The sequence below is a fragment of the Thalassophryne amazonica genome, chromosome 20 (assembly GCF_902500255.1).
Source record: "Thalassophryne amazonica chromosome 20, fThaAma1.1, whole genome shotgun sequence".
NCBI lineage: Eukaryota > Metazoa > Chordata > Actinopteri > Batrachoidiformes > Batrachoididae > Thalassophryne > Thalassophryne amazonica.
Window position 1 is genome coordinate 15123517 of NC_047122.1, and position 24903 is coordinate 15148419.

Genomic DNA, 24903 nt, shown 5'->3' on the forward strand with positions numbered 1-24903 from the left:
CACTCTCTCTATCAAGGCACTTTAATACCCCCTGCCTCCGCCCTCCAAAAAAATTAAACACTGCGGCCTTCCCCTTTAGTGAGACCAGTATTCCTGTATGAAACCACAGAAACATTTCACTGAATTTCTGTGTCCCACACACAGATAAACACAAACACAGTGAATCACTCGAACGCCTCATTTGTTCCACATACTGATCTGGAGCCGATCTACCTTTAACCCGACCACAGGATGCACTCACAGACCTCTAACCCACTTACCTCCCACTGTGACATTCAGCTGGGCTCTGACAGAGCATGATGCCCTGCCTCGACCTTCTCAATAAACTAAAAAGAGATCTGTGGAGATAAGGTTCCTCTGAAATGTAGGCAAATAAAGAGGAAAGAACCAGTGAGGAAATAAGATCGGAACAGATTAAATGTCAGAGAGAGACAGAAAAAGAGGATGTTAAGCCTGATAATGACAAAAAATGGTTACCCAAGAGCCCTTTTACAACACTATAATGTTTTTTTAAGGGTTTGACCTGATAACCAGCTGTCAGCACTTCAGTTGGTCATCACAGCAGGAATTCCATTTAAAAATGACAAGTTACTGCCATCACTTTTTCCATTTTAGGCTTAATATGTCCTAATTTTACTGATGAGTCCAGCCCTCTGTCAAAAAATGTGTACATCATAATGATGCCTGAACTGTTGACTATGACATATGGGATACCTCAGAGTTCTGTTAAGGGTCAACTACTGTTCTCTTTGGTCAGATTATATGTAGCCATGAAACTGACTTTCACCGTTATGCTCATCCACGTCACAGTACAGAATCTGAGGACAAGCACCAGGACCAAAGGGCCCCAGGGCCTATATAGGATTTAAGGGAGTTAAACCTATTGACATTTCACCGATAAAGCTCTGATCACGTGAACTTGCATGGTAGACATCCAGCTGTGGATCAGACCAAAGATTAGCAGCAAAGATGACAGTTGTGCAAAGGTCATGGTGGAGATCTTACCCACAATCAGGTGCAGGGCACCATCGGCAGTCTGGATCAGAGGCGAGGCACCTCCTCAGCAAAAACTCCTCATACTTCTCCAGCAGAGCCGCATCATCCAAGATGTCTGCCACCTGCCGCGGAACCAGTCGCTCGGCGCACTCGGGGCAGCTAAGCTGGACCCGGCTCTCGGTGATTTCGATGCGAAGGTACTGCCGCAGGCAGCAGAGGCAGGAGCGGTGGCTGCATCCCAACAGCTCAGGGAGCTGGTCAGCGGGCTGGCGTACCAAGCACAGTGGGCACTCCAGGAGGTTGGCCTCTGCAGATGAGGGGGCTCCATCCAGTGACGGCTGGCTGGAAGAGAGGGGTTTGGAGGGGCTGCTGGAGGAAACATCCTGTGCAGTGGCAGCAGCAGGTACAGCAGTGACTGGAACAGGTGCTGCGGTCAAGGCAGAAGAGAGAAGCTGCTGTGGAGTCTGACTGTGCTGAAGATGAAGCTGCTGAGATAAAGGCGTCGCAGCTCCTCCTTTGGGGCCCCGGGTCCCTTGGGACCCTCTTTTGCTGTGGAAAAGGCTGTGAAAAGAGATGCGGCCCTGGCGCTTGTTGGCCGTACGGCACTTGGGGTTTGGAACAGCGCTCACGGAGGAATGTGGCGACTCAGAGTCCTTTTCTGAACCCATTTTAAAAACAGCGGTGCAGTGTGGTGGTTTCTCTCCTCTGACACTGTTCTGTAAGTGTCGTCAAACTGGAACTCCCCTTCTCTTCCCTTCTTGTGAGAACTAAAGCCTTATCAGGAATGGACAGCGAGTGATAACAGAAGACAAAACAGAAATTCAAAAAGATGACGCAAGTTCCTCTTAGAAAAAAAAAAGTCCCTTTAATGATCAGAGCTTGGCTGAAACGTGGCAGAAAAAAGGTTCAAAGAAACAAAAGTATCAAATCTTTTAACTCCTGGGAAGGTTTCACGGTCAAACATGACGGTGGCTTTGACTGTCAGACAAACTTAGAGATAAGGTCGATTTCTACTGAAGACAGTCCTGAAGAAAAAAACATAGATGTCCACCACAGAGCTGGTCCACGGTCAGGGTGGGACGTGAGGTTCCTCTCCAGAGTTTGTCGTCTTCTCGATCGGCTCCGCTGTCTCCGAGTCTGTTTTCTGTTAGGAAGAAGAGAGCAGGAAGTTAAGACAAAGAGCATGCTCAGTCATCCCCGCCGCCGCCGCTCACGTTTCTTCCTTCAGGTTGACCATTAAGTCAGAGTAACTTTAAAAGCTCTGACAAATACAGAAGACCAGGAGACGAGCAGCAAACCACCTGTCCATCATCTCTCCATCAGTGTTTCCGTCACTGAGCACCAGGAGCTCTTCTTAAGTGTGCTGCTCGTGCTGTTGTCATGGTGACCCTGCCTGCGTGAAGCAAACGGTAACCCATTCTGTGACGCTGACACGTATGTAAGCACACAGCTAAATTAATACACACAGTGCAGAGGTGCATTGATCACAGTGTGTTAGGTCACAATCATTACACACCTTTTTATTTGTTAAAGTTCTCTGTCAACAGAAACAGGAAATGTGCGTCATGAGAAAAATCACCAATTTGAATCTAAATGATAAAATCAAAGTCATATTACCTCATTTACTTTTACCAACTAAGGAAAAAAAAAAATATTTTGTTGGCTTGAAGTTTATGACATGATTGAGTTTGACACATATTTATGCAATCGGGTGATGTTCATTCATTCATTCAACAGAACAAGCCATGTTTTTAGAATAAATTTTGTGATGTTGCTACATATCCACAATGTGGTCGCCAAGCAGTTAGTGTGCTTGTTTCCAGAACAGAAGGTTGCTGGTTCAAGGCTACCCCTGCCCATTCTAGTGTAACATGAAGTTGCTTCAGGAAGGTCATCCAATGTCCCAAATCAACATGCACATATTAGATATGACGAACCTGAGTGAATAAGACAGAAACTGAAAGAATTCACTTTTTTGTCAAATATACAAAACTTAACTGCATGAAGATTAAAGGATTATTAAACGACTGTGAGGTCTGTACGGGGAAATATCAGACCGACGTGTTGTCAGTACGTGCAAAAAACACGGAGGTCTGATATCCCCATACAGACCAAGCAAGTAAGGTTAATTATTCGTTTATCATATGGCTATTATATAACACGCAAACTTACAACATCGCAGGAATATGAAAGCTGCTGATGGCTCGTAGTCCGACTTGTTCGCTTCACCTCCATGAAGAACTTGCTAACAGATGGTTTCAATCAGTGTGTTTTTTCAGATGCTGTTTAGATATTTATGGATTACGTTCATGTCCGACTTCCTTTTGTAAACATATTATGGTGATTTTATTCTTTATTAGTTACATTTTCTTTTTCTTATGCTAGCTTGCCTTTCTATTGTGACCTGAATAAAACCACTGTGCCTTTGCGTGCTAAAAAGTGCTGATAAACCAGTACTGAGATGGGATATGAAAACATGTTTTTCTATTTTTCTGATGATTCATGTAACTGAGACAAGGCCAAGTTTGTTTGTCTTATTGGGCAATCAGGAGACGAGGTCAAGTTGTTTTTCTCATTGAGGCAGGGGTGACACATGCAGCTCAATCAGGATGGGGGGGTTGTATGATATTTCCTTTTTAGGTCATGATCAGCGCTGGGATACAAGAAGAAACAAGACTGCACTGCGTGCAGGACGAGAAGTGGACCAATCAAGATAAATACAACATCTTAGCGTAGTGACGCAATGTTTAGACAGAAACTCAGATAGTATATATGGGTTCAGGGAGAGATAGACGGGGTTTCTGCTCAGAGCCTGATTGCTAAGGCAAACAAGCGGGAACCCAGAGACTGTTATTGTTGCTTTGGCTCATTCTCTGTATTAAAGGTGAGGTCAATCTGAGAACTGGACTGAGTCCTGGTCATCTTTCCCTCTCTCATCAATGGACGTGCGGGGTGTGACCGAGGTAAATTGTTAAACAATTTCATGTTGATGTTTTGGGTTTACAGTTGTGTGATACTGTAGTTAAAGGTCCGCTCCAACACTTTTTCTAATTGGGTTTTTAGCTTTTGGTTTGTAAAGAAAATACGCATTTCGGACCGATTGCCATGGAAACCTGTCCGATATGGGAAAATATCGGACCAGTAATCAGCCAATCAGAGTGCGCATAGCATCGCAGCCATATAATAATCGGAATTATTCAATGAACTGAAAAACAATTGTGGCATTTAACATGAATGTTGGCAGCAAATGAACATGGTGTTGATTTTTTTGCCAAAACTAATTTATTCACCAAACAATAAATAAATAGCAGTCAGAAATGCAGGCAGCATGGTGGAATAGTGGTTAGCACCGCTACTTCACAGCACAAAGGTCATGGGATCACTTCCTGTCTGGTCATTTCTCTGTGGAGTTTGTATGTTCTCCCAGTGATTGCATGGGTTCCCTCCAGCTTCCTTCCACTTCCAAAGACATGCAGATTGGTTACTCTCAACATACCATAGGTGTGAATGTGTCTGTATGTATGTGGTATCCTGTTTACCCTGAACAGGACGAACCCTAGCTCTCACCCTGTGACTCTTGGGATAGACTCCAGCACCCCGTGACCCTTGACTGGAGTAAGCGGGTATAGAATATGAATGAATGATTTAGAAATATCATGGTCAGGACACCAATCTATCACAGGGCCCATCAGAATCAGAGTGTGTGTATTTGAAGTGAAGCAGAGCACAAATATGCTTTTAATCCATGCACTGTGGCTCTGCTGATGAACAAGCAGAAGGCATCGCATGGTAACAGTTCATTCCACTACAAAATGTAGTGCAATGGAATGCAGATTGAGCTCTGTGAGAATTATATTTAATATATCTGACACTGATTAGTCCATCAAAAAAAAAAAAAACACTTGATGGAACTCAATTCTGACTGTTGGCATCAGGTCAGGACATTCTTAAAAGCAAGTGCAGAATCACACCATTTCTGGTGAAATTTTTCTGGTGAACTTGTACACTTCTGAGATGACACACATGCTCAAATCATGCCATGATTTATAATTATCATGCATTTTTTTTGACAACTTGTATTTTCTAAGCCACTGACTGTTCATATTAAAGTACTGCTGAAACAACAGATCTGGATCAGCATGTGTTTCTTTACCTGTGGGTTTGGTTCTCCGACAGTCATTATGTGGTACCAAACGTGCACCGACAGCTGATTAATGATGCTGAGGGTCTCATCAGGCAGACAGATAAATAAATCTGCAGGAGTAAATTGGCAGATGGGCCTGAACAGGCTGAAAGGACTCCACAATCTGGACTGGATTTGTTATCCACACGCACACACTTGGTTCAACACTTTGTCCTCCTACTCCACTGCTGCTCAGTACACACAAAACCTGCTTCTTCTCTCACTCTGGCTGCACTGCCACCCTGCTTTTGCATTCTCTCTTGTTTCAGAGCTGACTGCAAGCTGCCATCACGGCGTGCCCTTCAGACCTTTTAAATCTCTCAATCATTTTCTTTCTCCACACTGTTTTCTACATCAAGCCTTAAAATAAAATCAAAGTCAGGTTCAGCTGTTCCATAAACATGCAGAAAAACTCATCCAATCATTGGGTATTTTTGAACACAGGAACATTGTTCCAACTCCTATGGCTCCTGTTTGTGATGACACCATGTGGTAGTTTGGCAGAAGTACAGCTTAGTCATGCTGTCAGAGGTGAATGCAACTGTTTGTATTTTCACAAAATATCTTTAGAATTACAAATCTGATTTTGATCAAACTTGGCAGGTTCAATGGGTCTGTGATTGGGAAAATGTTATTTGACTTAGGTTAGGATAAGTTAATGAGCAAGGTCAGAGGTCAAGGTCAAGTTTCCAGTCTCATGCTAATACATGTGAAAATGGCAAATTTTTGGAAATAAGAGCTTTCTTTATTCTTTTTATTGATCCTGACCATTTAAAACCCATGTAACATTCTCTCTCAGTGCCCAGTACTTTGGAATATGGGTATGGTGTCGCTGTGCACTGCTGATCTCATCATTATTTTTTCCTCCTTCATAGTTAGTACTGATAATAGTCCAGATAAATAGCAGATGCAACAGTGGAGTTTAGTTCTCCAGTCCTCAGGCATTTTATGAAGCAATTATTCAATGAATTACAAAACATGATTAATTGATAAAGAAGACAACTGTTAGTTGCAAAACTAGTAAGAATTATCAGACATGAGACACAAAGACAGATGGCTGGTTTTCCAGGTGATCTGCTCCCAGCAAGTCTGCCTGCTGAATCTGTGCCACAGCAGTTTTTGGTTCCCTCCTTGCAAGTCAAAACCAGCCAACTGCAACCAGCAGCACACTGCATGCACCGATACATAGTTATATATAAAAAACCCATAAAGAAAGTAACAAAATAAAAGTACCAGCTTTGCCAATTTAGCTGCATTCATTGCAAAACTATATAGACTTCATGATAGTACAAACATTTCAACCAGATTTCCTGAAAGACTGAGTGATAAAATCAGGGACAGAGGCCTGAGATATTTGTTGAGCGCTGTAGTAGGAGTGTGAACTCAAAAATCATCCACAGGAAACCAAGACTTGGAAACAGGCCACCTGGCAAACCAAAGCTGAGCTACTTGGACATCTTAATGAAAGACACGGCACTGGAGGCAGCAGACCTATGGACAGCAATGCAAGACAAAACCCTTTGGAGATCCATTTGAGTTCAGGAACTAAATCTGCAAGCAAGTAGCTGCTGAAAATTTGTTTTGACCTGTACATTCCCCGGTTTAAATGTGCCATTTTGACTTGTTCATTCCCCATTTTAAATGTGTCGTTTTTTACCTGTCCATTCCCCGTTTTAAATGTGTCGTTTTTGACCTGTCCATTCCCCGTTTTAAATGTGTCGTTTTTGACCTGTCCATTCCCCGTTTTAAATTTGTCGTTTTTAGGGATGGGTATCGAGAACCGGTTCCTTTCGGGTATCGTTAATGATTCGATCCACCGACATCAATAAACTTTGTGCTTAACGATTCTGTTATCGGTCCTTCATAGTGGCCGTTGTTTTGGCGGGTGTTTGTCAGGAAAATGATCATTTCTCTACATTGATTACAGACCCTGCAGCGGGTCCTTAACTTTTCTGCAGCGCGGCTTTGCTTTGAATCTTGAACCAATCGAAGCGTGGTTCGCAGATTGAAGCAATGCTTCGGCCGATTGCTTCGTTTATTTCTTTCTTTCGCTTAATTTTCCCCCGCTAAAACCCTAAAGAGCATACATCTGTGAGTATTATTTACCTTTTCTATGTTAAACCGACCTGTTATGGTCTTCTGAAACAGTTGATAAATGTATTTTATAACTTAAAAACGGGAGCGATGCTAACGCGTTAGCATGTCTATGGCATTTTCAATGTTAAAAGTTAGCATTTAGCAATTGCAGCCGTCATCACGTTCGGGTGCATTTGTTTTCAAATTGTAATATTCCTTAAATTTATTTTTGCTTATATATTAATAATCTAATGATTATTATATACAATTTTAGAGAAAGAGACAAAAAGAACCTGAATAGAAACACAACAGAAAATATATAATCAAATCAATTCAAATCAATTTTATTTATATAGCGCCAAATCACAACAAACAGTTGCCCCAAGGCGCTTTATATTGTAAGGCAAGGCCATACAATAATTACGAAAAACCCCAACGGTCAAAACGACCCCCTGTGAGCAAGCACTTGGCGACAGTGGGAAGGAAAAACTCCCTTTTAACAGGAAGAACAATCCAGCAGAACCAGGCTCAGTGAGGGGCAGTCTTCTGCTGGGACTGGTTGGGGCTGAGGGAGAGAACCAGGAAAAAGACATGCTGTGGAAGGGAGCAGAGATCAATCACTATGATTAAATGCAGAGTGGTGCATACAGAGCAAAAAGAGAAACACTCAGTGCATCATGGGAACCCCCCAGCAGTCTAAGTCTATAGCAGCATAACTAAGGGATGGTTCAGGGTCACCTGATCCAGCCCATGCTGGACCCATGCTCCTCTTTCCATGACAAAAACTCCTGTAACAGTGGAATGTGCCGTTCATTTCTTTTTTCTTTCTTTTCACAATTCCTGTGCTACTCAGACGACATACTGCATCAAGACAGCGTCCAGTTTAGAAATGAACGGCACATTCCACTGTTACAGGAGTTTTTGTCATGGAAAGAGGAGCGGCTCCACCGCGACGCGGCGCAAAGCAACGCCGTGATGAAGCCTCACGGGACATGTTGGGGCATGTCCAGCTCATGCACAATCACAATCGGATAATCACACGACTGGAAAGCAACCGGAATCCGTCTGAAAGCCATCTCAAAGCCGTCCTGTGAGACCAACACCGAGGTAGTTTTGTCCCGCGCCATGAGCAGCATGGTGGCGCATTCATCCGCTTCTTTTTCCATGAAAAAAACTCCTGTAACAGTGGAATGTGCCAAAAAAGTGCAGATGTCCACGTCTCCTGCCTTTTTATGAAAGTCAGATGACCTCCCGGATCAACAAAGCCTTCACATTGGAAATGATCTGGTTGATTCAGCGGGGTCTGAGCATGTCGATCGACGCTGGGAGCGCGCCGCGCTCTCAGCAGTTGTGGCCGTCCTTAAAGCGGCAGTAATACTCCGTAATCTGTTTAATCCCCATAAAATCGTCCCTGAAAGGCATATTAATGTTTCGAACGGTGTCCACCTGGAGGTCTCTCACAGTTTCTGGAAAAAAATTGATGCAGCAAAGCTCCAAATCATTCAGACATTTATTCGCAATAAAAAAACGACGAGAGGGGTGGACCAGTGCTCACACAAAGCCTGCTCACAGGCGAATGACGCAACCGACAGGCGTGAAAAAACTCACGCATGCGCACGAAGGTTCAAGCTTGGCTGATGCAATCACACGTGATTCAAATCCATATGGTTTTTGAAAAAAATAATAAGGTCGGATACTTTTCCCACAGACCTCATATGTGTTGTCTTGTCTTTTATTTGGTGTAATCTGTTCTTATGTTTGATCTAAGGCTCCAGCCCCCCCCCCAAACTGGAATAAGCGAATATGGAAAACGGCTGGATGGTTGTTGGTTGTAATGTCGAATACCTCTTTATCTTTCAAGTTTTTGTTTAAACGTGCACTTGTAAAGAATTTTTTGAATAAAATTATCACAGATGTGCTTGTTATATAAATATTTGAACTTAAAGTCCAGGTGGGTTGTGGTAAACAGAAGAGCCAAGTCGAGTCATTCAGACAGAACGGCACATTACAGGAGAAAGCATGATGCACCAACCTCGCCGCTAAGCTACACGGTTCTGAGTGATTTCACCGAAGCTTCTACCCACACAGCTGCTTTCACAGGACCGCCGCCGTATTTCAGTTTTTGCATTAATTATTTAGAAAGGTGCCATTTTTTGACAGCATCTCTGTGGCACACAGACACAGTCCAACCACAGTCCCTTAAAGGACACCATGACAGGCAGAAAAAAAAAAAAAACCAAACTGCCCATTCGGTAACCTGCCACACTGCTTTTAACAAATAGCTCAAAACTAGGCTCAAGTATCACATGTCTTTTGCCAAAGTGAAGCTGAAATTTCACATTTCTTAATAAAATCCTCTGTGCCACTCCACCATGAAGCTGTATTAACTGGTGATGCAATATATTACTGCACTATGCAGTTTCAGAGATCTCATAGGTGTCTTGGTGGCTTCCCTCACTTGTCTCCTTCTTGAACACTTGGTTATTGAGACAAAATTATAAAATCTTTACTGTCCAAATACTTATGGACCTGATGACAAGACAGCTAGCCTGTTTCCTCCTTTTTTAAAGAAAGACTAGATTTCTCACACATGACTCAAAAGGTCAAAGGTGAGGAAAGCACCCAGAGCCTGGATTGCAAATATTTTATTAAGAAGAGGTTTCTAAAAAGTGAACGCCTCCTTGGTTATTTTCTGTTCACTGACTGGACTATGAATCGAATTTACTGATAAATGCAGAGATGGAACATTTTTCTGTTTCTCATTAACGTCCTATTCCTACATGGTGTGTTCAAAGTCCACAGCAATGGGAGGTGGACACAGAGGAAAGCATCCTGGGAACTTCTATAATTAGAGGTGCGTTCAGGAGCCTTAGCGCTGACATGTTGAATGTTTAATACAAAGCCTGCAGGCAGGATGGTCACAAAGAGCAGAGCTCTGAGACCTGACAGACACACACAACCACACACTGTGCACGCTGAGGCGCGCCTCACTGCAGCACGCTGGTTCAGTGAATTCAGGTTTGGAAGAAGGAAAGTATTAGGCCCTAAATAAATAACAACAGATAGACTGCCACAAAATTTTGTTGTAAAGTTGAGAATTTCTGGGCAAGATGTTCCCTGTGCTGGCAGGGCTTAGAGGGCCAATATGTACTGGAGTACATATTGTCATATGTCAGTGAGTCGAGAATTGTTTGTCTTCAATAACTCAAGAAACACAAATGTCAGTTACTTGAAAGTTGGTGTGTAGGGAGAACATATTGCAGAGAAATGAAGGTTAGGTCCTGATCAATCACTGAAGTGCAGATCAACAATAAAATTCAGATCAAATCTGAAAATAAAATCAATGAAGCTGATGTGATTCATTGCTGCCACCTGGAATCACAGGTAGAAATTACTGCTTTAGCACCTTCTCGTGTCAAATACAGTTGACAAAACATTAAAGAATGAGGATGAGTGTGATTGCACAAACGAGCCCTTATAAGGCATGGACATGTCATTACAAATTAGGGGTAAATCTGGGTTATGATTAAAAAAAAATATAATAATAATAATTTAAAGTGATACACGGTTTGGATTTGTGGAATATGCACAAGTATCATTCTCATGTAATACTTTAATTACAGCTACAAAATGAAAGGGTTCATCAATTGATTAACCAACAAATAAATAATTACCAACTATTTCAAAATGACAAATATTAATTTAGATCATTCATCAAAGAAAAGCAGCAAACATTAAGTCATTACAGCTTCTAAAAGATGAACATGTCATCTTTTTGTGAATATTTTACACTGAATATATTTGGATTTTCCATGATGGATGGATTTAAAAAAAGTAATTTGTCAAATCTCAGTCTGTATGAATATTAAAGAGGTTAAATTTTTTTCAGTTTTGTAACATTTTATAAACAATCATAAAACAACTGAAAATAATTAATTCAAATCAAATAATTAAGCCTTGACCTGATTTGTTTTCCAAATATAACTGGACATGGTTGCAACAAATGATTTTAAAATCATTGTTAACTTCTCTGTCCTTTTAACAGTTAGTCTCTTAGTCAGTTATGCCAGAAAATTAGCTTTTCTTAAAGTGAAATATAAATTTTCAACACATAAGAGTTCATTTCCAAGATATTAAACCAAAAATGTTCAATTTAGTCATATGCTGCAAATAGGGACTTCCAACATTAAAACCAAAGTTTGTCTGTTTTCCTGATAAATTATTCAGGTAGTAGGGGTGCTTTTTAAAACAAACTCCCAGTTAATTAACTATTAGTCACACGTTTATTGCCTGACATTTGTCTGGTTTATTTGAACTTTAAGTGGCCACAAAATGTTTTTTTTTAATTCTCTTAAGTTCAGAGTACACATTTCAATAAAATAATATTGTATACTGGCGAGCTTCCTCTGTAGCCTGCCAGCATGTTTCTTCGCCAATAAAACAAAGCTCGTAGAGCGCAAACCTTCGCCAACACTAGTTTCCAATTCAACAAATTTTCACATTGGAAAAACTTTTCAAAGTCAAAGTCCTGTTAGAAGTGGCTTTTCAGAAGCTAAAATACAAACTATAGATCAAAAGGGATCAATGTTAAAATCAAATATCCGCAATACGGATCAGATGCGGATCAAACTTAGTCTATTCACTGAGGGTGCCAGTTTGAACCTCACTGTCATAAATGAGAGTGATTGCGGCACTTTTGATTGTGATTTAATGTAAGATGTACATCAAATGTGCTTTTGAATATTAAATTCAAATGTCCACAAAAATCCACAATCCGGATCAGATCCGGATCATATTTGAGTTAATAAAGGATACTAACCTTCATAACACTCCCAAATATGAAAGACATTTGATCTTTTTAGACAGAGTTATGAATTTCTGAAAATCAATTTTAAGTGCCCATCATACATAGCAGGCCGACGTGGCAAAAACGGCCATAATCCAGACGCAGTCGGGAGGGAAAGAGGCATGTAAACTGTGAGCGGAACCTGTCCAGATTACCTCGTCCACACCTGTACGATCGCATCCACAGCGTCTTCAGATAACTGTTAGATGACACAGATTGCTGTCAGACGGCCATAAAAGGCGCTGAAGATTGCCCGATGTCCAAACGTCTAGATGGCAAACACGGGACCGGAGTTGGAGGGAGCGCTGTGTCTCCACCCTTTGCACAGGACCTGCCAGTACTGGAGATCGGAGTACAACCAACATATGGACCGGACTCACGCCATATGTGTCGAAGCCGGCATTGGTGTGGTCACTCACTCACATCTGCACTCGTCCTCTCCATCCCAGCGCTCACTGACCTACACATGCACGTGCGTGCGTAGAACAGGTGCTGAGATGATCGCTCAGTGTGTGTGTGTGTTCATAATGGCTGAATGAGCCGCTACGCGGGCGCGTAGGGTGCACACGCCGCTGTCAGCCACTGGACGCCATTTGCCGCTAAACTTTGCTGCGTATGCACACCTGTGCAATAATCATGCTGTCTAATGAGCATCTTGACATGTGACACCAGTGAGGTGGGATGGATTATCTCAGCAAAGGAGAAGTGCTCACTAACACAGATTTAGACAGAACTGTGAACAATATTTAAGAGAAATGGGTCTTTTGTGTATATAGAAAATGTTTTAGATCTTTGAGTTCAGCTCATAAAAAAAAGGGACCAAAAACAAAAGTGTAGCGTTTATATTTTTGTTCAGTGTACACACACACACACACACACACAGTCTGTGTTCAGGGAGTGGCACCGGTTGGCTCACAAATAAGATATAACATCCTGGATGACAGGTTTTGTTTTTACAGTGTCTGTCTTTACACGCATGTTGGACGACAAACAGTGTTCTCTCATGTGACGCCCACATTTTTTCACTGCTTCTATGACGTATGTTGTTAAAGTAAACTAAAGCCTTTAAAACGACACACGTCACTAAAATAGACATTTACGGCTTTTATTTTGGAAAACCGCTCCCCACACTCAGAAGACAATCGTTATTTTCTACGTTAAATGCTAAAATAAATAAAAAGATTAAATCCGCGACACGTCCCAAAAAGCTAAACGGTTCCGTGGACATGTGTGGACTCGGCACCGAACACTCACCGACCTCTGGACCGGATTTATTTGAGAGCGGCTGCCTCGCCGTGAAGGACCAGTTCCGGTGTGAGCTCCGCTGAGGGCCGCCGGTCTCTCCGCTCGGGACTGCGGGCTTCTGGTAGCTGATAGGGGCCCGAAACGTTCTCAGCCCGAGAGTAAAACCACAGTAAAGTCTGTCTAAATCTCCGCAGCCCTGCCGCTGCTGTGACGTCATGCAGGAAAGCCCCGGCCGTTGACGTCACCACGTAACCACTCCCCGCTGCGTACAGCCCCGCCCATAAAAAGGTTCGATTCACATTCCAGCATATCAGGAAATTTAACATAAAACAAGTTTGAAACGTTTTCCTGAATCACTGACAAAATATTTTGTAGATAGATAGATAGATACACATTGTTTTTTTTATGTAATTCTGCAACTGGGGCCATACACAGGCTGCTCCAAAGGTTAGAAATTACATTATTATTACCTGAGGACAAAATATGGCCATTAGGTATTGCAAAGGCTTTGCGTCCGTCCATCCGTCTGTCTGTCTGTCCTCAGCATAAGTCCAATCCTATTACTGCCAGGGTCTTCAAATTCACAGGGAGCATTCTTGGGCCACAGACTTTGGACAAGTTCAAAGCTGGACACCGTGCTGGATGCCACACGTGCGCTTGACGCTGCGTCTATAAAATAATTATTTCGTAGCGGATTAACCATTTTCTCTCTGCAGTGGCTGTTGAAAACGCCTCTAATCGCTTCCAGAATCACAGAGGACTGTTCCAGCTGCCGCTTTTCTCTCTCTCACTCTTGTGCGCTTAATGAGATGGAGAACGCATTTGGAACTGGTTAAAAAGGTAATTATTTGTAATGTTTATATTGCAATAGCTTGGTAAAACAGTTGCATGTTCATTCCTTCTTGTGAGCAGCTGTAAAAGTATGTTTAAGATAGATTTAACATCTCGTTATAATCGTTCAGACGAGCTGCACTCTGATGCGGTGCACTGACGCAATCACTCACACTCAAATGCAGTGTTTTTGAACTGTTTGCGCAATGTTCACTTGAAGTTCACGTAATTAATGCGAGATGGAGATTTTGAACATTTCAAAATTTTCTTTGCGCACGTGTACAAAGCCGCGCGCAGTTTACATGAGTTTACTCTCCTGCACGGCAGAATGCGTGCAAGTGTCAGGGCACCTTGATTCTCCCCTACCGCCCCTGAGTGAGGAGGTGTACAGTCTGATGGCCTGACGGACAAATAGTGCAGCAGATAACTGAAACAATCATGCAAATGGTGATAAAAAGCATCAGATTTGGCAGAAATACTCCTTAGACACTCCTGTTTTGAAAAAACTGATTGGCCACTTGACTTTTCAATCGGTGGTCAGGTAGGGGTCAATTGAAGAATTACACAGAGGTCAAAATTAAAAGATGCTCCAATCATATTGAAAAATATTCCACATTATTTGCCTGATCATAAACATTTGAAAAAGGTGTAGTTTGGACTATCTGTGACTGAATTCTATGGAGTTACAGGATTAAAACAGCAAGAATGGTGACAAAGGTCGGTTTAATTTTGTACAGGGGTCAAAAGTTAAAGTTGCTCCAATTTTGTTAAAAAGTGATGCAAATTATTGGTTGAGCTAATAGGATTAATAAATGGAATAGTGTTGACAGTGTTGAATGCTTGGTCTCCAAAGTAAAGGTCAAACAAGGTCTACGTCTATTGGATTCTATGACATGACATGTTACCCCGTAACGTGATAAGTAAGGATGATACATGGTCCAAACTATTCCTTTTTAAAACCATGTTAACGCAACTAGTAATTTTCATCCCTTTTGACCAAAATTGGAGCAACTTTAACTTTTGACCCCTGTACAAAATTAAACAGACCTTTGTCACCATTCTTGCTGTTTTTATCCCATAACTCCATAGAATTCAGTCACAGATAGTCCAAACTATACAGGCAAATAATCAGGCAAATAATGTGGAATATTTTTCAATATGATTGGAGCATCTTTTAATTTTGATCTCTGTGTAATTCTTCAATTGACCTCTACCTGACCAACGATTGAAAATTCAAGTGGCCAATCGGTTTTTCAAAAGAGGATTGTCTGAGGCTTTTATCACCATTTGCAGGATTCCCTTCTAAATATTCTATCTGCTGCACTAAAAGGAGTTTTTCGGTCTGTTGGTCCTGCACTTGAAAAGGAGCAGTCTTTGACTGAAGAGGCTCCTCTGGTTGCTGATGATGGTGTGCAGAGGGTGACTGGCATCGTCCATAATGCCCAACAGTTTGTCCAGTTTACTGCCAGGGTCTTCATATTCAAACAGAGCATTCTTGGGACAAAGACCTTGGACAAGTTCAAAGATGGCTAACCTTGACCTATTCTAAGGGGTCAAAAGGTCATATTCTTTCTACACACTCTTTCACTGATTACATGCTCATACGAGCGAGGGCATTATAGCATTGCCTTATATTTTTGCTTTATTACACTTTTTTAGCTTCACTTTATTTTAAAACCGTAGTAGCTGCACCTTTAATACAACAGACTGCCTTGAAGTTTACCGTGTTCTCTATACAGAATTCCATTAAGCAACTATAATATGTGTACATATGAACATGGTCAGATTTTGCAGCAGACAGATTTTTAGTGAGTATTCTGGTATTTGTTCTGTGCAGGAAATACAGTGTTACTGTCCATTTATTATTTCCTGTAAAGTGAATGTGATGACGTTACACAGGAAGTGTTTGTTCATTTCTTTATTGCGCATAGTGGATTATTCCACTGTAACATCATCAGCTGCCAAATATTGCACAAGGTTCCTCTGTAGAACTCAGTCATACTGTTTTTATCCATGCTTAAACTTTGAAGATAACCAGCTGGAGGCAGCCCAAAGAGAATTATTACTGTTCAAGCAAAAAAAAAAGTTTGGAAAAAAATATGGCAGTTGCATCTCTGAGGTCTTCAGTATTGTTTTAATAGTGAACAATTCGCTACAGTGCCATACAGCACCCTCTAGTGGTTGTGCCTTACAACTGAGGCTGCCAATCAAAGCTTAAACTACCAAAACATGATGTCAGAAGTTCTCTGGAAGGAGGAAGAACGACAGGGAAGAGAAATGCTTACTCACTGGAGAGAACTCACACTGCATGCCAGAATCAGATGCTACAGTAAGAGCTAACAAATTAGCAAGCACTCGCTAGCATCTCCTGATGAACAGCATGGCAGCTGCTCTGACAGCATTTCAAGTTTCACCGCTACTTCAAGCGATTCAGGATAACCTCCAGACTCGAGTTGCAGTCGGATGAGAACCAAGTTAACACTCTGATAGATATGTAGCAAGGTGATTGAAAAGACATTCCCGCTAGCTTGGCTAATGGGGAATTCCCCTTTGGCTGACCTGGTAGAGTTCTGGTCTTTAGTTCGAGCAGTCCGGGGTTTGGTGCTCCAGTCACAATTGGCGTTGTTGGCAGGATGTGGGTAGTCACAGAACATGCTTAAATGCACCTGTGACTTCAGGATGAAGTCAAAAATGGTGCGGAGATATGTAGCAGGATGAAGGTCCTGGGTCTTGATTGAAAAGACGTTCCAGCTAGCTTGGCTAATGGGGAATTCCCCTTTGGCTGACCTGGTAGAGGAATGGTCTTTAGTGCGAGCCGTCCGGGGTTCGATCCCACCTCCGTCCCAGCCTACGGTCCTATGGTCACACACAGAATTTGCCTCAAACATTTTTTGTAATCGAATTATTCGAGTTACTCGACTAATCGCTTCACCCTAAAAGAGACCCTCTCACAGCAAAAACTTGTCCCCAGCCAGAGACATACTTTGCAATTAGTGTTAAGAGAAAGGACACTATGCAAGAGTATGCAGATCTCTTGCAGTAAGAGAAATGCAGGTAATGACAGTGAAGAAGAAGTTGCATTTCTGGGTTCAGTGGCCTCGAATGGGACAGATGGATCCCATTCGACTGGATCACGACTGTAAAAGTGAACAATCTGGACTGACTGCTCAAAACAGACACGGGATCAGATGTAACCATGTTGCCAGAGAAGGTGTACAACACCCTAGCACACGGATCACAGCTGCAACCCACAAAACTGAAACTGCATGGAGCAGGTATGTCTCCACTAGCAGTAAAATGGAAATTTACAGCTAACTACAGCACAGCCTTTGTATGTGGTAGCAGATGTGATACAACGGTTACTTAGCCAGCCAGCAAGTTTAGCTCTTGGGTTGGTGGCCAGAGTTGAAGTAGTGTCACTCACCTCAGTAGAGATAGTAAAACAGCAATTCCCAAAACTTTTCAGTAGTTTGGGCCGAATGGAGGAGGAATACAAAACTGAGCTTAAAGCAGATGGTAAACCATTTGCCCAGTCAACCCCAAGACGGGTCCCACTTCCCCTTTTACCAAGAGTCAAAAGGGAGCTAGTTCATATGGAAAAGCAAGGGCTGGTTTCTAGAGTAAAGCAACCTACTGACTGGTGCGGTGGAATGGTCCCAATACCCAAACCAAGCAGAGACGAGGTACATATGTGCGTAGACTTGACCAAACTGAACATTTCTGTCAAAAGAGTTCAGAACATGCTGCCATCAGTGGCGCACACCCTGGGACAACTAGAGGGTGCACAGTTATTCTCAAAACTTGATGCAAACTCAGGATTTTGGCAAATAACTTTGTCCAAGGAGTCAGCCCTCCTAACAACCTTCATCACACCAGTCGGAAAGTATTGTACCAATAGACTTCTTTTTTGGCATCTCATCAGCCCATGAGCATTTTCAAAAACGAATGTCTCAGCTCTTGGAGGGGCTGGACGGAGTTGTCTGCCAAATGGACAACATTCTGGTATATCCTAACACACAGGCCCAGCATGACCAGCAACTACTAGCAGTTCTCGAGCGGCTTACAAAAGCAGGTGTGACATTAAAAAGTGAAAAATGTGAGTTTGCAAAAACCTCCATTGAGTTTCTCAGACAAATCACTGAGAGTAAAGGAGCCAAAGCAGATTCAGAAAAATAATAATACAGGAATGTTGGTAGAGACACAGGAGTATGGAGACACAGGCTGAATCAGCGCGGTGGAGTTGCAGGGAACCGGAACCAGGTGGCCGCAAACAGAACTGACTGCAGGTTAGAATGCTGAAACAAACGAGCAAAGCTGAATCAAGATACAGGTGGGACAAGAGAAACTGGAATTAACGATCTCAAGAGATAGGGGACCAGGTTACCACAGGATAAACACTGAGTTTCTAGTGTAGGTGAAGTGACTGAACCAGGTTTGACTGATGACTGAGGATGACTGATGAGAGTTGTGATTAATCAGTTCTGTTTCGTGGCACCTGGGGAACAGGGAGAGAAAAAGCAGAGTAGGACAACAACAAGACAACACAACAGTGCCCCTAAAAGGATTAATGTATCCACAGAGAACAGGGCAGACAAAGCCGTATCATCACAGGGTTGAGCACTCAGCCCACCACAAAAGCCAGCTTCTGTGCTTCCGCCTTTAAAGAGATTTCTTGGCCGAAAACCACAGTTCCTCACCCGGGCAATACTGGGGGCCGGGGTTCAGTGTTGGGCTGCATGGCGTCCCTCATCCAGAGCAGTGTGGAATGGGCCGTCCTCCACACCCTGTCAGCAGCACCACAGGTGCGCATGCACAGATGGCACGGCCATGTCCTCCTTTTGAGCCAGGAACAGTGGGGGTTGATAACTCAGGGAGTATTCAAATGGTGATAGTCCGGTGGCTGAACTCACCTGGGTGTTATGGGCATACTCCACCAACTCGAAGTGGCTGGGTGGATGGCACTGCACACCGTAGGGTGGCTTTGAGTTCTTGGTTAGCCCACTCCACCTGGCCATTGGTCTGAGGATGGAAACAAGACAAGAGGCTAACTAAGGCCCCAAGCACAGCACAGAACGACTTCCAGATTTGGGAGGTGAACTGGAATCCTCGGTCCGACATGATGTCCAATGGAATGCCATGTAGCCGGAAGACAGGGTGGACGAGGAGGTCTCCTGTTTCCTGGGCTGATGGCAGTTTGCGCCAGGCCACGAAGTACGCTGCATTGGAGAAACAACCTACTACAACGAGGGTGTGTTGTGTCCACTGGAAGAATGGAGTCCAGGATTCCAGAACAGGGGCAACTTGGTGTGGGCAAAGGTTGAAGGAGTCCAGCAGGAGGTTGATGTGATGAATTGCACCTGGTGCAGATGGTGCAGGCCTGGATGAAGTCCTTCACATCTGCCAGGATGGTGGGCCATTAGAAGTGGTGGGAGACAGTGTCCAGAGATGATGACTGGTGATTTTTGAGCTGTGGCAGAATTGCAGACCGGGAGGAGTGTGTCACAAAGAGCCAGTCATGAGGCCCTTGTTGTGGGGTCTAGTTAATCTCACATTGTCTGTTGGCCAATTGGGTGTACACATGCAAGCGTGCCAGTGTACATGTATTAATATTGCTTTTGCTAGATAAAGAAGCCAGAGCTGGACTCTTGTGTCTGTCATTGTTCGTGGCTTATTTAATATATGCAGCCAAAACACGATGTCAGAAGTGGTGACGCATGTTTACCAGAAGTACTCGATCGAGTGGATGCTTGGAAGAATTTTGCCACCGGCGTTCTTAACGCAAGTCAACGAGAGTTAGCCCAAGAGTTAACTTGGTGGCTAACATTCTCCCATTTTCGCCTATGTGCTTCACAGGTGAGTGGAGCTCGAACTGGGATATTTTCTGGGCCGAATATGAGGATTATGTTCTCATTACCGAAATTTCTGATAAAGACAAGAAGATTCAAGTGCCACCCTGTGGAGCATTATGGGGAGCGAATGCAGACTCATTTATCATCATAACCTGACACTCATGGCGGACAAGCGAGGGGATCCCACGGCGATATTGACCACTTTGGAGAAATATTTCAAACCAGCCAAAAAAACCATATATGAAAAGGTACCTGTTTAGATGCTGTAAACAGGAGGAAGGTGAATCCATCAAGGATTAAATCAATCAATCAATCAATCAATTTTTTTTATATAGCGCCAAATCACAACAAACAGTTGCCCCAAGGCGCTTTATATTGTAAGGCAAGGCCATACAATAATTATGTAAAACCCCAACGGTCAAACGACCCCCTGTGAGCAAGCACTTGGCTACAGTGGGAAGGAAAAACTCCCTTTTAACAGGAAGAAACCTCCAGCAGAACCAGGCTCAGGGAGGGGCAGTCTTCTGCTGGGACTGGTTGGGGCTGAGGGAGAGAACCAGGAAAAAGACATGCTGTGGAGGGGAGCAGAGATCGATCACTAATGATTAAATGCAGAGTGGTGCATACAGAGCAAAAAGAAAAAGAAACAGTGCATCATGGGAACCCCCCAGCAGTCTACGTCTATAGCAGCATAACTAAGGGATGGTTCAGGGTCACCTGATCCAGCCCTAACTATAAGCTTTAGCAAAAAGGAAAGTTTTAAGCCTAATCTTAAAAGTAGAGAGGGTGTCTGTCTCCCTGATCTGAATTGGGAGCTGGTTCCACAGGAGAGGAGCCTGAAAGCTGAAGGCTCTGCCTCCCATTCTACTCTTACAAACCCTAGGAACTACAAGTAAGCCTGCAGTCTGAGAGCGAAGCGCTCTATTGGGGTAATATGGTACTACGAGGTCCCTAAGATAAGATGGGACCTGATTATTCAAAACCTTATAAGTAAGAAGAAGAATTTTAAATTCTATTCTAGAATTAACAGGAAGCCAATGAAGAGAGGCCAATATGGGTGAGATATGCTCTCTCCTTCTAGTCCCCGTCAGTACTCTAGCTGCAGCATTTTGAATTAACTGAAGGCTTTTTAGGGAACTTTTAGGACAACCTGATAATAATGAATTACAATAGTCCAGCCTAGAGGAAATAAATGCATGAATTAGTTTTTCAGCATCACTCTGAGACAAGACCTTTCTGATTTTAGAGATATTGCGTAAATGCAAAAAAGCAGTCCTACATATTTGTTTAATATGCACTTTGAATGACATATCCTGATCAAAAATGACTCCAAGATTTCTCACAGTATTACTAGAGGTCAGGGTAATGCCATCCAGAGTAAGGATCTGGTTAGACACCATGTTTCTAAGATTTGTGGGGCCAAGTACAATAACTTCAGTTTTATCTGAGTTTAAAAGCAGGAAATTAGAGGTCATCCATGTCTTTATGTCTGTAAGACAATCCTGCAGTTTAGCTAATTGGTGTGTGTCCTCTGGCTTCATGGATAGATAAAGCTGGGTATCATCTGCGTAACAATGAAAATTTAAGCAATACCGTCTAATAATACTGCCTAAGGGAAGCATGTATAAAGTGAATAAAATTGGTCCTAGCACAGAACCTTGTGGAACTCCATAATTAACTTTAGTCTGTGAAGAAGATTCCCCATTTACATGAACAAATTGTAATCTATTAGACAAATATGATTCAAACCACCGCAGCGCAGTGCCTTTAATACCTATGGCATGCTCTAATCTCTGTAATAAAATTTTATGGTCAACAGTATCAAAAGCAGCACTGAGATCTAGGTGAGATCAAGGATTAAATGCTTTGTGATTAAATAGTTTTGGGCATTGCAAACGAGAGCACAAGGCACAGGCTGCTGAGAGAAAAAGAACTCACGTTGGTGATGGCCACTGAGATGTGCCTTGCAGCAGAGCAGACTGACATTAGGATGCAAATAATGGAGACAGCACAGGCTCCCCATACAGAAGCTGTTCACTCAGTGGCGAAGCATCCGGCGAAGCATTTTAAAGCGAGTGATTCAAACAAGGTGATAGATTATGTGTGTGTGTGTGTGTGTGTCAGGGTTTAGGGTTCTGGGATGTCTCTTGGTCTTTTATTATGCAGTATTTTTGTTCTCATCATATTCTGTGTGGTGTCTTCCTTGTCTATCGTTTCCTGCTTGGGGTTTTCTGTCACTGCTTCTCTTGTCTGTCACTTGGTGCTTGGTGTTTCCCTCTGCTCTTTAACATCACTTTGAGCAAATGGAATCAGTTAATCAGTGAAATCACCTGGGGCCTCATGTACAAAGACATGCGTTGACCTAAAAGTTGGCGTACGCCGAAACGCTGAATCAGGCATAAGCACAAATATATTCAGATGTATGAAAGTGTGCGTAGGCATGAATTCACACACATTCCATTTGTACATCCCACTGAACGTGGAATTGAGCGTGGAACCAAAACTCCTCCCTGGCCACGCCCTATTTAAATATGCAGTTTCATAGGCCCTTGGAGCAGGGATTCCCCACAATGTCAGACAACATGAACACAGGAAAGAAATTATACTACAGATGACTGTAAATTATGTGGAAATGATTCGTTACACTGTTAAACGGATTAATGATGAAACTGGAAAAATGTTTGTGGGAGCTACGGAGCAAGGCCACACACACACACACACACACACACACACACGTTAAAAAGGAGAGGCGCGCCTCCGCTGACAGTGTGACATTCACAATTTACAACCCTTACACACGCATTTATTGACAAATACGGAACACAGGAAGCCTGTTAAGAAGCTTGGCAGCTCACCATCAAACAAACAAACAAAACAAAAAAATGCATTTATAATAATAATAAAAACATATTTGAATGCACACATCCCCAAATGTGCCCACGCTGGTTTTCCTTCAGAACAATTACAAGAATAAACTATTTGAACACAAGCAACCCCCATTGCGCACCATTCAACAAACTCATCATGTGGTGGCACCTTTATACCAAAATCTGTGCAGTTAATAGCTCCGATTACATTTGGGAAATCAGTTCTCGCTGCAGAATGCACTGTAATGTTAGAATGTACCTGATGACATTCGGATGATTGCGTTCCACACCGTCGGTAGCTTGGGGCAAGCTGGCACACTCCTGACCAATCAGCCAGCTCACACTGGAATGCCCAGGATGCCAGGACACCCAGCATGGTCAGCACCTGTGTGGGCAGTGGGCACAGACAACACTTGGATCCTCGCCATACTGCGCTCTGGACTGGTTGCAGTTCTGTGCGCAACTCCAGTAACAGTGGCTTTGGTAATCGAAATCGGTTTATGAGCCAGTTATCCTCATTTGGAAGTAAATCCTCACATTCCCAGAATACACGTTCACGTCAGATTGCACCATTTGCAAGGTCTTCCAACGCAGCCACTGTTAGTGCCATTTTACGCGTAACTTTGTACGTGCTTTTATATCCATCCATATAATTGCAAACATGTGAGTGTTAAATGTTCATCAGTGTGTCTCTGATGTGCACATCACTCTGATGATTTCTTGTTTTCACACTATTAACGCTTCCCTGTGGCACCTGTACATGTTGGAGAGCACAATAGCTGGAGAAACGTGTGTATGCCAGCCAGGATTTTTGTGTGACGTACCGCACATTCCCACACTCAAGCCACTTTTGATACATCTGAACGTGGATGTGGAGACGGGCGTACGCCAGGTTTTTTTGTGTAAGCACGCTTTGTACATGAGGCCCCTGGTCTGTCTCGCATACTAATGTTTCCTGTCTCGCTTGTGTATTCTTGCTGTACATACAACAAAGTTCTCTGGGCCCCCCTGTGGTGCTTTCTTCTGTGAGGTAACAGACGGGGCCGAGCTGCATAAATGTCTGACTTCTGTGAATAAAGATATACAAACTACCACGACGAAGTGATTAAGATGTAGAAAGAAAGTGAGAAATAAATGGCTCGCACTTGTGTTGCCAAAATGTGCAGGTGGCCAAGTGGTTAATGGTTAATGCACTCAGTTTCAGTTCAGAAGGCTCCGGGTTCAAATCCCACCCCTGCCACATTTCTCCATGTAATGTGGAGCTGCGTCAGGAAAGGCATCCGGCGTAAAACCTGTGCCAATTCAACATACAGATCCACCTTGGATTTGCTGTGGTGACCCCGAGGGCAAAAACAAGGGAGCAGCCGAAGGGACTTACTAGTAGTGTTGCCAAAATGGAGAAATTGTGTGTCTGTCATTCATCACAACCTCTACAAGAGACAGAAACACACTGAGGTATTTTAAGGACTCTGATTTAAGCAGAAAATACTCTCAAGTACCAGGGGCCTCATGTACAATGCGTGCTTACGCACAGAAAAGTGGTGTACGTCCGTCTCCACACCAAGGTTCCGATGTATCAAAAGTGAAATGACAGTGCAGTGCGTCACACAAAAATCCTGGCTGGCGTACACACATTTCTACAGCTATTTTTTCACTGTGGACATGTGATGGTGATGCTGGGAACCGTTAACAGTGTGACAACAAGAAGTCATCAGAGTGATGTGCACATCAGAGACACACTGATGAACAATCAACACACTCGGGCATTTGCAGGTATTAATTCCTCTCTGTTGTGTTTTGCAGCAGTCAGGCAGCTTTGAGGAGCTGAGCTCAACCCTAACCCCAGCAGAAGGGACCTGGCTGCCCAGCTGCTACAAAAAAAAAAAAGTAATTTTCATTCACAGCGTACAGAGCCCCTGACATGGGCAAAAGGCCAAAGGCAAAAACAGAAAAGCGGGTTTGACTTATTGTTTGATTTAAAAACCACTAATTCTGGATGGTTTATTGATA

The 24903-nt window shown here is 43.0% G+C and overlaps 1 protein-coding gene across 2 annotated transcripts in view; it reads right to left on the reverse strand.

Annotated features, from left to right (window-relative positions):
• rnf19b (ring finger protein 19B) overlaps positions 1-13546 on the reverse strand; it is a 38404-nt gene extending 24858 nt beyond the window's left edge. The window contains exons 1-2 of one of the 2 annotated variants that reach the window (XM_034160575.1): positions 13360-13546; positions 1006-2140 (exon numbers count right to left, since the gene is read on the reverse strand). In XM_034160575.1, coding sequence (XP_034016466.1) covers positions 1006-1664 — 659 coding nt within the window. In that variant the 5' untranslated portion in view covers positions 1665-2140; positions 13360-13546. Of the gene's footprint in view, positions 1-1005; positions 2141-13355 lie in introns of both variants that reach the window. The other variant, XM_034160574.1, reaches the window with a different exon arrangement.
• Positions 13547-24903: the final 11357 nt, after the last annotated feature.